General features: G+C 41.9%; 1 protein-coding gene across 16 annotated transcripts in view; it reads right to left on the bottom strand.

The window, feature by feature from the left end:
• The window catches only part of TENM4 (teneurin transmembrane protein 4), a 1,512,248-nt gene that overhangs the window by 108,217 nt on the left and 1,389,295 nt on the right, over window positions 1-14,736 (bottom strand). For 12 of the 16 annotated variants that reach the window (XM_032442260.1, XM_032442267.1, XM_032442273.1 and 9 more), the window contains 2 exons: window positions 13,565-13,750; window positions 7,404-7,430 (listed from right to left, as the gene is read on the bottom strand). In XM_032442260.1, coding sequence (XP_032298151.1) covers window positions 7,404-7,430; window positions 13,565-13,750 — 213 coding nt within the window. The remainder of the gene's footprint in view (window positions 1-7,403; window positions 7,431-13,564; window positions 13,751-14,736) is intronic. The other 4 variants (XM_032442265.1, XM_032442266.1, XM_032442268.1 and 1 more) reach the window with 1 other exon arrangement.

Here is a 14,736-nt window from a genome sequence, read left to right as displayed (position 1 = left end):
CCATTGTCTCAGTTTATAGTCAGAGTGAGCCCACACTGGCCCCCCAGTGCACAGCCTCACCCATGGCATTGATGGAATAGTGAATTTGGGGACACACTGTTATTTTCCTGCTCTGTTGTTAGCAAAAACCACCCTTCCACCTGAGTATCTCAAAGCTTTTGCTTTATAAGGCCAAGATTTAGGGTTACCTGAGTTACATGTAGGGTTAAAGTACCTAATACTTTGCATGATAAAACAGTTTTTAGCCAGATTAAGATCATGTTTAAAACTAGAATGAAAAGAAAGGTACTTTCTACATTAGCAAATGTTTGGAGAACACACAATTTCTCTATTATAGTAATTCTGCGAGGGGTTCCTCTTACCCCGTTATAATTGCCCTACAGCTCAGCAGCAGAGGAACTTTCACTGTGGTGAAAGCCCCTCATGCAGGTTTGGTCCCTACACTGAAAGATGCTCTGGAAATGCCTGTTTATCTCTGCTGACTAAAAAGAGACTCCAGCTGAGGCAGATGTTCCTATTACAGGTGATTAAACTTGGGGCGGGGGGTGAGCCCTATGCTTCCTGCCTGCTCACTAGGGTTTGATTTTTGCATCTGATGGCCACCTGCTGAGATTTCCATCCTTTATTTTTTGGGGGGAGGGGGGAAATAGCAGAGTAATTTCCCCAGTAAGCAGCCATGTGTGGGAGGCTGCTTAGCCTACACAGTTCTGGGGGCTTTTCACCTGCAGAGCTCAAATATCTTTTGTGAGTAGCAGCCAGAAACGCTAGCTGCATTTTACAGATTAGGGAAGTGAAGCACTGAAGTGACTGTCGAGGTCACCCAGCAGGACTGATTAAAGTAGCAACACAACTGAGGCCTCCTGAGCTCTGTTTTAAAGCCCTCTCTGCTCATACATGTGTTGTGAAATCCCTTCACGTAGTTTAAGTTCCTTCAAGCCCTCAGCTTTGCAAGATGGGCTTGCCTGTGGAACTGCACAAGTGATGCACGTATCCTGTCCCAAAGGACACGGTGGTGAAGATCACTGAAAGGTGTGCATTGTGGTAACGCTCAGTCAACCCCATCACTCTGCTAATGGGAGGCAGCCTGAGGAAATGCCTGAGTGTCCCACACTGGGCATATACAGCATGGAAATGCCTCTTCACTAACAAAATGTTTACATCTTCGCTAAATCAGCTTTTCTAACGGGTTGCAGGTTAACAAGGGGCAAGTGGAATAAGGAACAAAGTGGGGAGGGAAAAGTCCTTCAAACATTTTGCATTTACAAAGATATCTGAAGGATTCCAAACCTTTTGAAATGTGTTCTGTATATGCGTGAGGTGGGGCACACAACTCGTATGTGTGTGTGTGAGCATGCTTGTGCTTCATTATGAATACATTAAATTAGTATTTATATACTACAGCTGAGCTACTGATAACCACAGAAACTGGAAGTTCTCCACTTTAATACTTCTGTTACTACAACAGTGCCAAACTTTTAAGCACCTGATGTGATTTTTTTTCCATGCTAGAGCTAATTTCTTAGTTGGTTCCCTTTACTCCCTTTCAGTACAAGCTGCAAGCATTCAGCTGCTTTGGGTAATAAGAGGAAGACTCTCATTACTTGTTAAAAGGACTTTCTAAAGTTTCTTAGGTAGGTAGGCAATCTCACATTGGAGCAGATAAATTCTATTTGCATAGGCCCATCCTGTCAGTTGGGATATGCCATTTTCCCTCTCTTTATAAATCAGATTAAATGTGTCCAGACAAAATGCCTCTGGAGAAAGCTGATGAAATCACTTTCTGTGTGTTCTGCATCACTTCAGTAGTTGGCAGATCAATTCTTCAGTGACAATATTGCATCGCCATTGAGCACTTTGTGATCTACTGCTCTGCTGCATCAGTTGGACTCTTCATAAGCTATTCCTAAGAATTCTTTTCTATCTATTTTGCCACTGCAGAGACCAAGCAGGACACTCCTTGAAAAGGGCTGGCAGTGTTGTCTTGAGCAGGAGTGAAGTGAGAAATCTAAGAGGACTGAGTGATGAGAACTTGAAGAGACCACTCTAGAAGTATGAGAGGAGAAAGGCTGGACAGCACTCGACTTTTAACCCAGCAAGTAAGGTTTAGTCTTCAAAGTAGGAAGAAAATGGGTTTCAGAAATTCTTTCCCAGAGCTAAATACAATAGAATTGTGAGCTCAGTCTTATGCCATACAGGAGTAGATATGAGTGCTGGAAATTGTTTAAGTCACGGCTATGATGAAAATTCATTTCTTTTAAGCATATTTTGCACTGCTTAATTTTCAGAAGGAAGATATCAAAAGAAAGAATCATAGAATCGCAGAATTATTAAAGTTGGAAAAGAGCACAAAGATCATCTAGTCTGACTGTCCCACTATCACCAATGCTGCCCACTAACCTATATTCCTTAACACCCAATCTAACTTTATTAGACAAAAAAATACTGTACTGATTGCTTCTTGTGAGACTGAATGAAAACCCAAAAGCTTTATCTTCAGATATCTCTCGTGTGACGAGTGTCCAGCAGGTACTGGTAAAAAATATATAGCTGTATAAATGAGGAGTAAATGATGGACTACTGAATGTCCTCCCCTTTCTCACTTTCCACTTAGGGATGGGAGGTTGTGGAGTGGAAGAAAAAGTCTGATATAATTAGTATGGAGGCACCTCCTTCCTCTGAGGAAATGAATTCGATTTGTGCACTCTAGAATAGCAAAGGATGAAAAGATTATGGTTGTTTTCCACAAATTCATGAAACAGATAAACAGTGAGCACTTAAGCTAGAGAGAATAATGTTGGTATAAGAACAAATGGACCTAAACCAAACATAAATAATTTCTTACTGGAAATTAGAAATTAGGGGAAAAAAAAGCCAACCACATTTGTCAGGATCAAAGGAATAAAGTTTTGGAATAACCTCCCAGTGGGATGATTAAGGCAAAGAAGCCTCACTGATATATATATGTATAATTCAATGCAATGGGGTTGCCCTTGTCCATGTGTGAGATGGGTTTGGGCCTGTTTGAATGCAGTTCCATGATTTCCCAATGAACTTCTTCAACTGGAGTCAGAGAAATTAAGTCAATCATGTCAGAAGGCAAACGGAAGGAAAACATCATTAAGGCGAGGAAAGAAAGAAGAGAGCATCCCGTAAGATAATGTCTTCACAAAGTGTCCACTCTCCTCCTTGACTGTTAAGGGAACCTAGAGTTGCTAGCTGAGATACAAGCTGCAGGTACGTACTGTGGGATAACTCCCTCTGTAAGGCCATTACTCACTGCCATGCCATCTTCCCAGTCTAGAGAGTGAGTTTGCCTCTTGCCATCAGTAAGAGAGACAAATTCAGTTCCTAATGAGAAAAATCTCTTCCAAGGAGTCAGAGATAGATAGCTATTTCCCAATGAAATAACCTCAGGTCCATGAATACAAAAGTTACAGCAAAATCAGAGCTGTGAAGACTAAAACTTGTACCTGTCCTAGATGGTAGTATGGTAGGAGAACAGTTTTCCTAAGTAATGACAAAGGAAATCACTAATAGAAAACAACACAATTTAACAGTGCTGTCAGAGGACTCCTGGAGTCAGCAAGTTAGAAATTAATATCAACATGCAGGTCAACGTGTCTAACAGAATGGACTTAGAAAGTATTACTATTTCTGAACAGTTCTTCTGAATACAAACTTGACCATCACTACCACAATGGAAGTCGAACATACAATATTCCACATCCCACAGACAGTGCTCTTCAAAGCAGTAGTAGAAAAGGTGACACGAATTAAGTTGATCCATTTCACCCGTGCTGGGTAATAAAGGAAAAAGATCATTGCATCTCCAAAGTGCTTCTGAACATCAACACAGCAGGGTGGCTCAACCTTCCCAGATTTACAGCACCGTGGAGGGGAGTTGGACAAGATGACCTTTGAAGGTCCCTTCCAACTCAAATGATTCTGTGATTCTACGATAATCTCACAACTCTGATTTCTCATCACTAATGATCCAGTACTCCTGTTTGTGTCTGTTAGCTCTGTTTGGGTGTCTGAGATAATTAAATACATGAATAGGGCTTTCCGAGGGGGAAGAAGCTTTTTACGTGACTTCCTAACTGAAGTACATGAAAGCAATGCTGATACTGTGAGACATTCACAAAGGTGTCAGGTCTGCCATGCAAGAGAAAATAACAGAGCAGGGAAGCATTACAAAAAGTGGACGGATTTTGAACTAGCCAAGAAAAACGTGTCAAAAGNCAAAAGAGACAGTAAGAAATGATGGTGCCGCTTCTAAGATTAAGATTGGTGGTAAAGCAGTCTGCTCTTAATGAACTGTACAGTTAAGGCTTTCTTTAATTAGTACAATTATGAAAAATGTTTAATGGCATTTATTTTTTTTTTTCATGTTAAGGCTCACTGCCGCTTGAAATTGGACTTAAACGATATTAGACTTTCCCACTTCTGATCTTAAAGTGTTGATAGACAGCAGTCGTTATTACTTTTGTCAGTACTCTCTCATCAGTAAGAAGGGGCTCTTAATGGATGTTCTAGTGAGTCTCAAAAGTTTAGTGTCTCTGAAATGAGTGGGATCTGGCTGAATGGAACATGTGAAGATGCAGACACCTGCACCTTGAGAGAACAAACCTCAGAAAGGTATCTGGAGGATTTGGACTAGGAGTTTATGGTTGGCATAGATAATCTTGGAGGTCTTCTCCAACCTTAATGATTTTATGATTCCAAGTTCTGTAGAACTGAAGGGGATGAGTGAAACATCACGGGATCTCTGCAGATTATGAAAACCCAGTAAAGTGTCTTGAAAAACACTCAGCTCCTAAGCTGGTGGGGATCAAGAAACCTTTCATCGGGTGGCTCCTGAAAGATGAAGAATAAGAAGTGACTTGACAGAGCTCCCGTTGTTTCCAGCTGCAGAAATGGAGGAACTGAGCTTGAGTTCTCATTGCTACTCAGAACAAAAAGTGACCCTGCAGTCATCCCTGAATTCAGACAAGAGGTGGCTGTTCAGAATCTTTGCCTTTCAGACTGGCTGTTATCCACCTCACTATAGCATTAACGTGATTATCTCTTAAGTGTGACAATGGATCAACAGCAATAGAAATTAAATATATGGATGTTTTGGCAGTTCCAATGGGATTCTGGATGGAGGAGCTCTCTCTAAAACCACACATCTTTAATATTAGGTACCTATTTTCATTTTAAGCATTACTGGTGTTAATTAAGCCTTAGACTGAAGCATTCTGTTCCAGTCCTAGTTGCAGCTTCTTGGCTTAATCCTGCTGATGTCTGCTCTTGAAACTTGCCCTCCAACTTAGAAACAATTCTCTATCTTGTCTGATTTACTGGTTTATTGTAAAGCTGTAGGAAAGACCCAGCAGTAAATCAGGCTCACTCTTGACAACAAGGGATTACTGGGAAGGGATTTCAACCCAAAAGATGTTAATAATTAAGAAAGCCAAAAGAGCATGAGTAATTTAGTTTTGAAAAATGCACGCAGTGAAGTCAGCCAAGTAAAAAGCATGTACTTTTAATGTTTCAGCTGTTGCTAATCTTTCCAAAAGAGGCCATGTACTGTAAGATATGATTGTTGTTCTTAGCATGTTGCCTAAGCTGTTACCCATTTGCAGTACTTACTAAGTATGTGTCTTTATTCTTGGGTGTAAAGGTGAGTTAAAAGGCTATCCAGGGGACAAGTGACAGCTACACAAGACTTACTGAGCAACTGAATGGGCTGATGAGTACAGAAGATCACTGGGCATAATCTCTACAGACCGGTTCCTCATCTGTTCTATCCTCCTGGTGCTCAGCTTTTGACCCAGCCCTCTTCAATACAAGTTGAGATGAAAAGGAGAACTCCCGGGGTTTAGAAACGCAAAACACTGAGATGTGGAATATCAACAGGAGGTTCTGCTCACACTGCCTAGTGCCAGCCTGTTCCTCCCTCTGTGAATGTCACCATTCCTCCAGAGGAGTACAGAAAGTGCCCCTCTATCCTTGATCTAAGAAGGGGAATGTTGTTTTTCTCCTGGTTTAAGGTCAAGTTGAGAACGTTTAACTGATGCTAAGCAATGAGAAAAAACTACCACTGAATGATCCACTGATCTATAAACAGTGGTTCAAGGAAAACTGCTGTTTGCCATGCATTAGACTGAAGACAAAATTCTCATTAATTAAACCTTGGACATTCCCCTATTATTAATATTTATCTGCTCAAAGTTTTTCCCTGGTTACAATTGTACCTGCAGCTTCTTTAAAGCCACAATGAGAACATGAAACATTAGACTGTAAATTCATCCGGAGAAGTGAACTCAGTAGGACAACCATGTTGCTTGTCTCACAACCAGAGCCTTACACAGCAGATCTTATTTTAACTGTTCACCGGACAAATATTTTGGCATATCTGTCCTTCTTCATCAGCTTCTCCCAGCTGCTACTCCTGATTGCTCACAACCTGAAAAGGAGAGTAACGCTATGGAAGAAACTGATTTGTTCAACCTGATTTTTTTGGTTTGTTTAACCAGCAAACATACGATGCTGTGTGGTGTCAGCACTGTGTTGCTGTTAGTGTCAAATCAGCCATGTAGAAGGATATTGGTGTCCAACCCAATCACATTTACTGTCAGACTGTTGCATTCACTAGACGTGTACTACTTCAATATTGTTTGGAAGCTAAGTGGATCTACTTTTATTTTAAAATTCTACACTAATACACCTTGTTGTTCTGATTAATGGAGAAGATCTCAGTACGTCTGCTCCATATCAGTTCAGTACCATATCTCTGCATATGAGACCTGGGTCCTAAACTTGCATTATTTGTCAGAAATAGCAACATAGGGTAGGATTTCTTTATGGGGTGTATTGCTGGAGCATCACTAATTTGAATAGAACTTGTTAATTTGTGTATCCATAGGTTTTGAGTCCATAACATTTTGTATTTTCATATATACATATATATTTAAAATGATTCAAAGTTCCCATGAAAGACTTGGCAGTCATGGCTCAAAAATACAAAGACTCCACACAGAAAGCACACTCACCTGCTTGTTACAAAATGGATCATAGACAATTGATTACAACACATCACTGTACAGGGCTCCTGATGTATTTGTTTCCTCCTGACTTGCCTTACCTGGGTAAGTAGGGATGAGGATGAGAGATGGTTTGGAGGGGACGGCAGGGACAAGGGGAAGGGTAGGAACACTGATATGATGTTAACACAGGATCACAGCACTTACGAAGGTACTTCCTACCTAAATGACTGGAAAGTTCACCCTTCCAGACATTAGGGAGCATTTTGGTGACAATGAGGAAGAGATGCAACCTCAACACAGCATGTTCACGGTGCATTAAAAAAAAAAAGAAAACCACAAAGACAATAGGAAAAATAGGAAGGAAGAGCATACCTTTCACTACCTTATCCAGATAGTGAGCTTGGGAGATAAAAGACAGGACATTTAAGGTAGGATTGAATAAGTGCATTGCGGCTTACTACGAGACTGTGCAGGTGCTAGAAAGGCAAAGGAGAGTTCGCTGTGATATGGAAAGAAAAACCTTGATAATGAGGAGAGAAAAGAGGGAGAAGGGTGGAGCACAGCCCTCCTCAGTCAGGGAGCTCAAGAAGGCTATGTTTAGGCATCCAGTCGTCTTTGCTCATTAAGACAAGGAAGAGAAACAGGAAAGTTAAGTGTATATATATATATTTATGTGTTTCAATATATATATATATATGCATATATATATATGTATAAATATATATATATATACGTGTGTGTGGCAGAATATTTTAATATTCTGCTCATTTGCAACAGTCTACCCGTTTCACTGATTTTCATCATTAGAAAGCACTCCACCTCACCTGATTGCCTTACACTTTTCTGCACAAAGACACACAGTTCTCCTGTGGCCTTACCAGAGTCTTCTCCCTGTATCTTCTTAATGGGAACATATTGCGTTTACACAGCATCCTCTACCCCAAGATCAAATTATTTTACAAACATTAAATTAACCTTGTGGCAGCTTTACCAGGTAGGTAGGTCTACATATACTCATTCAAAGGAGGGATGCAGCAAAGAAAAGGAAGTTTGAGATGCAGTGGGAGCAGTCATGTGCCCAATTCCCATGGAACATTACTTTAGAAAATGAATTTCTGATTGCCTTTCTGGGGTCAAATACAAAGCTGGTGGCAAGGCCACAAGCAGGAGCCATGAGTCCTGGCTGGGTGAGCCCTATGCATGCCAGTAGGCGGCACTCACTCTCCTAACAGCATCTGGTCCTTGCTAATAAATGAGAGGCTCTAAGTCTTGCTCTTCTCTCTTTTGTTCTCAGTTTAAATGCTGTTTCACTTGTTCAAGTAAAGCTTGTCTGCTCTCTGATCACTCTTTCTCAGTTGTGTCCTGGTACCTCTAGAGAAAGTTTTGTTTTCTGTTCACTCATGTAGTCTGCTCAATTGGGAAGGCTTGTAAGAATTTTTTTGCCATGTGGGAACCACAGTGGTCAAAGCACTACAGTAAGTAAGTGGAGAGGCCACACAACTATTCAAGGCCAGGTTGGATGGGATCCTGGGCAGCCTGGATTTTCTGGGATCTTCTGGGTGCCCACTAACACACTACCCAAGGCAGGGATGTTGGAGCTAGATGGTCTTTAAGGTCCCTTCCAACCTAAGCCATTCTGTGATTCCATGATCCTACTGTGGGGCAGTTATGAGGATTGGAAATGACATTCCCAAATCATACAAGTACAGCAGGTTGCCATGCAGGATGTGCCGAATCCACTTGGGAACTTTTCTTTGGGATGCTAAAATCAAAAAGCTAACCCTATGCAGATAAACATAAGGGAGGCAGCTTCCAATGCCAACCATGTCATTCTAAGGGAATTTTCTACATGTGGCCATGCAGTTGTAGCATGTCTCCTTCTCTAAACCTGTTTAGTACTTATTCATACGCTACTCTTGCACTAAAACATCTTATATGTGCAGAAACTCCTTTGGAAAACCCATGGGCATGTTGGACAGGATGAAGAGCTGTGCTACTTTTCCATGGTGTCCTCTGCACCCAAGGATCCTGCACACAGTTCCATGTCATCACTGTAAGCCACTGTCCCTTCAGATCCATTACTAGGGAAGCTCATGCTACCATTTTTTCCTGTATGAATCCTCTCATTTCTCCAGTTTGAGCTGTCTGGGTTAGTTTTGTCTGAAATATATTAGGAAGTAGTTAAACTGAGATTGGGACGATATGAAGGAGTGAAGGCAGAAGCCCTTCACTGACAAAGTAGTGAAGGCAGAAGAAGTTTATGCCAGAGGGGCAGGGAAAATATCATCTTTGAAGTTCTGTGGTTCATACTCACTGCCAGACATGGTGTTAAACTGCTCAAGGCCAGATTACCTGTTCATTGCAGGGGAGCTGGATTAGGTGACCTTTATGGGTCCCATCCAACTCAAACAATTCTGTGATTCTCTGATTGTGTGATTCTACCACTAGCTTATGCAAAATCATGTTGGAACAAAGCTGTAAGGTCACATTTTCCATTGAAAGTTATGAAAATGGCTTTCTACTGCCCAGAGGTGCCCATCCAGACAAAGTGGGTGCCACAGGTCCAGCCCAGCTCAGCTTCTGCTCTGGATACGGGGTGTGCTGCAGAGAGCTGAGCATCTACTATTGGGCTGAGGCCACCCCACACAGGTGGGCTTATTTTATGCTGGGTTGCACATAGACCAAACTACATTAAAAGGCATGAGTGACTTGTTAGAAAACTGGGAAAAGAGAGCAGAATCCACCTGCAATGTGCTTTGTCTGGATTCCAGCTGCTTGAGGAGAAACAGAGGGCAACGATTACAAGCCCAGCTATTCAGAACATGTGTGACTGTTTATGCAAGAAGACTGATGAAAGGCAAATTGGAAAAGGCAGATTTCTCAAAAATCAGAGTTTTGCTAAGTCAACCATAAAGCAGCTTAATGGCACCATAAGCAGAAGACCGTGTGGGACAGATTGTCTGTCTAGGCATCGTTACTGCATACATCAGGTGTACATGCCAAGACCAGATTTCCAAAAGGAGTTGAGCAAGCATTTTTCTGCAGAGATTGATGGGAATTAGGTGCTTTGAAAACCTGCTGGGTGGACCTGCATGTATTTGGAGAGCTCACTGCTGGCCCCTTAGGGCTCTGGAGAGATCCCACAGTGTTCAGATGCAGCAGTGGAACTCCAAGCAATGGCTCAGGCCTCGTGTCCCAGCCCTGAATATCTCAGCTTTGCCTTAAGTATGTACACAGGGAACCCCTTTCTGCTCTTATTTCCAAATAATCCTAATAGGAATCAAAGAATCAAGGCTTGTTTACTGGTAAAACATCATACAGAGAGATTCACATCAGATTCAGTATAAGATGTCCACTGAGTGTAGGCTCACTAAACCTGATGTTGTGCTTCTGTGGCAGCACCTGGAGCACTCTCCAGGCTGTATCATCAGCTGTATGGAATCTGAGGCCCTAGAGAAGCTCTGGAGCTGTTTATTCTACTCGGGGAATTTCCTGTGGTGCCTCTTGTGAAACAATAGCCTGCCACAGAGCTGACTTTCGATTTGCTCTTTCAGGGCCTCCAATGAAAGGGTTGGTTTCACCTTTAAACTCAGTGTTCCTAGAACCCGCTGTGCTCCCTGGATGCCGCTGGCATGTTTTGGGCTGGAATAGAAGAAAGTCAGTTTTTTTCAGTGTTTCTAACTGGAAGGAAATTTGGAATATGCTGGAGAGCCCTAACACAGGTGTCTTATATAATGGGTATTGTAATGATGTTTTCTCCTTTAAAATATTAGAGTAAACCAATTGAACCATTCTGCTGGGTTTCATGCTTCCCGCAGTTTTACAATCAACTTTCTGTTCTACACTTATGCCTGCATGTGCTAAGTTTGCTGAGTTAGAATGATGAATGCACACTTCTGCATCAATTTCCTGGTTGGGAATTAACTGGGGTTTGTCTAATGAAATCTCTGAATGTGAGCAATCAAGCTAGTATATTTGGTAACATGACTCTTTGTATGAGCAAACAGAATTAATCCACCAGGATCACAGTTCCCTTGTATGCCATAAGAAAGAGCCTCCTATGACCTACAAAACAAACGGATTTCTTACTCTCAAACATGCTCAACAGGAAATGGAAGAAGTCTACTTTACTGGTATCATCCATTTCTACCATGTTACCAGCACACGTGGTAATACTGTAAAAGCGTCACTTCAGCAATGGGATCTTATGCTTGTCAGTGCTAGAGCAAACTGGGCCATGACACAGACATAGAAGGAATTACTATCAACAGAACAAGATGTCATGCAGGGAAATTACACAGGGACAAGGGAATGCTTTCCACATACTTCATGTACGTAATTCCAAGTCAATGTCCTTTCATCTGTGCCAATATCGCTTAGTACTCCTTCCAAAGCCATTCAATTTTCTTGGGTATTTATGGCTTTGCCAAATTGCCTTTACATAAGTGAAATATTCCGTAGGAAATACAGTTTACATCATCAGAGGTATGAAACTGTACAGATTTGTTGCTAAATTACCATGCAAGAAGATGAGGAGGGAGGGGAAGTGAAAAGAAACAGAATTGCTCCAGCACTCTGGGTATTAAAGAGCGATTGTGAACCCAGCATGGCACGGCAATAGGAAGGCAGCACCATACACAATGACAGTGCACCCTCAGTGCTGACTGCATTGCGGTGCTGGCCTTTCCCAGGATAACAAGGACTCTTAATGTTTAGAGTGAGGAATAGCAAAAATAATGGGGGTAAATTTAATTACCAGGAAAGATAAAAGCTTGTTGTTTGAAATCAGCCCAGGCATATCAGTGATGTGGAGAAATATCATACACTGAACTAGTGGCATTTTGGTTTTGCAAGAGAACTAATAAAATGGCACTGAGGGAATGAATCAGGCTTTATGTGCATAAATGCCTTTCACATAAAATTGTCCCCTGGATTTGGTGCCTTTTGCTGAACATTTTTGTTTTTTCTTTTAAAACCCTTTCATGAATCTGTGTAGCTTTCCAAATCAAAGTGCTTGAACACAAGGCTATAAAGTAATATTACGAAAAGACAGGATTCCAATTAACACAGGCCTGCTCCCTTTTCATTCTGAAGTCATTTAAGAGAGGGTTTTTTTTGTTGGGTTTTTTTTTTATGCCTTCCTCATGAAAAGAAATGAAAGCTGTTAAGGATGTAGACAAGAAAGCAGAAAGAATGTAACGTCTAATGAGACAGAGGAAGTTTTTAAAGCTAGATATTTTTCATTAAGGGATGCATGTGGAGACCATAATGTGGTAGGGTGACATTAGCATAAATAAATGATAAGCAGAATTGAGCCACAGATATGGTTTGAACCATCATCCTAATGCTGGAATTAAAATATTGTGATCAGGCTTCATTTCCCGCCTGCCTTTACGTGTGCAAGCTTACCTGATGTTCAAGCAACACCAGGGGATGACTACATGCAACTGGAGCATCTACAGGGATAACTGTTTCAGCTTTTGCCCAGGTATTGCTAGTGGTTAATTCTGTTGCAGTGTGTTTTATAGGTATCACTGCATGAGGAAAGCCATATCGAAGCAGATTTTCTTATCTTCAAAAAGCTGATTAAAACAAAGTGCCCGGAGAAGAATTCTCACTCTGAAATAACTCTTCTAAAGTTGACTGAGTTTCTTCAGGTTCACACAGGAATTATTGACAGTGGAACTGGATCAACTCAATTAGTTTTCTATTCATGTAAAACAAACAGTATTTGGGGAGTTATAAAGCTCCTGATTTTGTAGCTTGACTATGGAATGGAGAATAAAGTGTTTGAGCATGTGACAGTCATTAGAAAAGGAAACATGGAAAGTGCATCGAAGAATTAAGAGATGGAGGAGGAAGGCAAACAGGAGCCCACTTAGTAATGATGCGGCAAACTGCTTAATGTATGAACTGCATTCCTTGCATGATTTCAGTATGTTGGTGGTACTTTACTGCTAAATAAAAACAGACATGCGACTGCGAGCTCAAGGTAAGTGCCAGGTGCAGGAGGAATACAGAGCCAAACAGAGAGGACAACAAAATGGTTAGAGAGGTAGCAGAGCAGACAAGGGTCATGCAAGGCAGCATTCAGTACCAGACAGAACCTGTTCGACTGCAGCTTCCAAGCAAGGCAGTGCAAATAATGAAGCAAATGAAGGGAATAGAAAGCTTCAAACCAGAAGCATGTTTCTAAGCTGCCAGCATACTAAGGGTGAAGTCTTGAAGGCCACAGAAAGGCAAAACGGGATGTTCAGAAAGCACCTAGCTGCCATTTGACAGCTTGACTCCAGATCAAACACCACGTAGGTGTACTTTGAGTCTGATCATAAAAAAACACATATCAGCATGTCATCAACAAATGAAAGGACATTTTGCTCCCACGTGAAAATGTGTGATGTCAGAACTTGAAATCCAAGAACAAAGGTGCTCATGCTACACTAAGTCACACATATTCAATTAAGCATGCTTCTTTCCTCCTCCCTGATCATCGATTACTCTTTGAAAAGCAGTCGGTTTTTCTTTCTCCCTACCAATAGTGCAGTGCTCTCCGTTCCAGCCTGGGCTGCATTCACACTTGCCATCCCGGCATGTCCCGTGTTCATTGCAGCGTGGGTGACACGCTCGCTGATCACAGGCTGTGCCCATCCAGCCCTCCTCGCAGCGGCAGGTGCCTCCGACGCAAACTCCGTGTCCTCCGCAGTCTGCTGCACAAATCTCTGTGGGAGAGGAGAGAAGAGAGAGGAGGGAATAAGGGAGGAGAGAAGGGAGAGGGTGGGGGGAAAATCCAGAACGTTATTGTGAAGAAAAGCAGCCACACTTCACTACCTCGCCTTACAGGGCAATGAAAGGAATTCCTGGAGCCCGTAACACTAAGCCTACCAGACAATAAGCATCTAATAAGTATATTACAAAAAAAGGGATAGACATGGCTTGCAGAGGTCTCCTGTGATTGATCCCCCTATTTGCTTTCTAATGCTCTTGCACTCCTCGAGCTTTTGTGTTCGCTAAAACCAAAGGGGAAGGCTCTTCCAATAAGCAGAACAAAAGTCACATTTAATTAAAGTTTGGTTAAGTGTGGAAACAATGTGCTGATAAACCACTGATGTTGAAGTTATGTGCTGGCAGCGCCTGTTCATGGCTTGTCAACCCATGGTTCTGGGGATGGGATTCATTAAATCCTTTCTCTGTTTAATATTAATATAGATTATTTCTATTTATGCTGAGTATGCTCATCTGCTCCGTCTCTGTTCTCCTGCCACCCCATTAAAAATCTCTTCTCAGGGCTCTGGAGATACCTCCATGCTCTTTTTATGAGCTACACGAACTGGGGTTTGTAGGATGGTGCTTGTTCCCAAGTCATACTGGAGTTAATGGAAGAAGGGAGTCAGGACTGGGTATTTCAGTCATCATCTCCTAAAAAGAGAAGAGCTAAAGGTTGTTGACTTTCAGAGGTGCTGGCCTTTCCCACCCTCTGTGAGCCCCAGTGAGTACCATGACACAGATATGCATAACATTTTGACCCAGAATCAAGCATTTGGCTAAAACCTCGCAAAAACTTGGCATGGATTTGGGGGAGTGCACTGTGTTTCATCTGCAATGTACTTGTCTGGAAAAACTGAGGTCTGGTGGAGAACAGATACCCATGATTCAGGTGTTAAAGCATCTGTTACTGCCACAACATAGCACTGATCTCACTGAAAAA

Source organism: Coturnix japonica, chromosome 1, assembly GCF_001577835.2.
Source record: "Coturnix japonica isolate 7356 chromosome 1, Coturnix japonica 2.1, whole genome shotgun sequence".
Classification (NCBI taxonomy): domain Eukaryota; kingdom Metazoa; phylum Chordata; class Aves; order Galliformes; family Phasianidae; genus Coturnix; species Coturnix japonica.
Note: the sequence above shows the minus strand (reverse complement) of the source record. Positions and strands in the feature narration are given on the sequence as shown.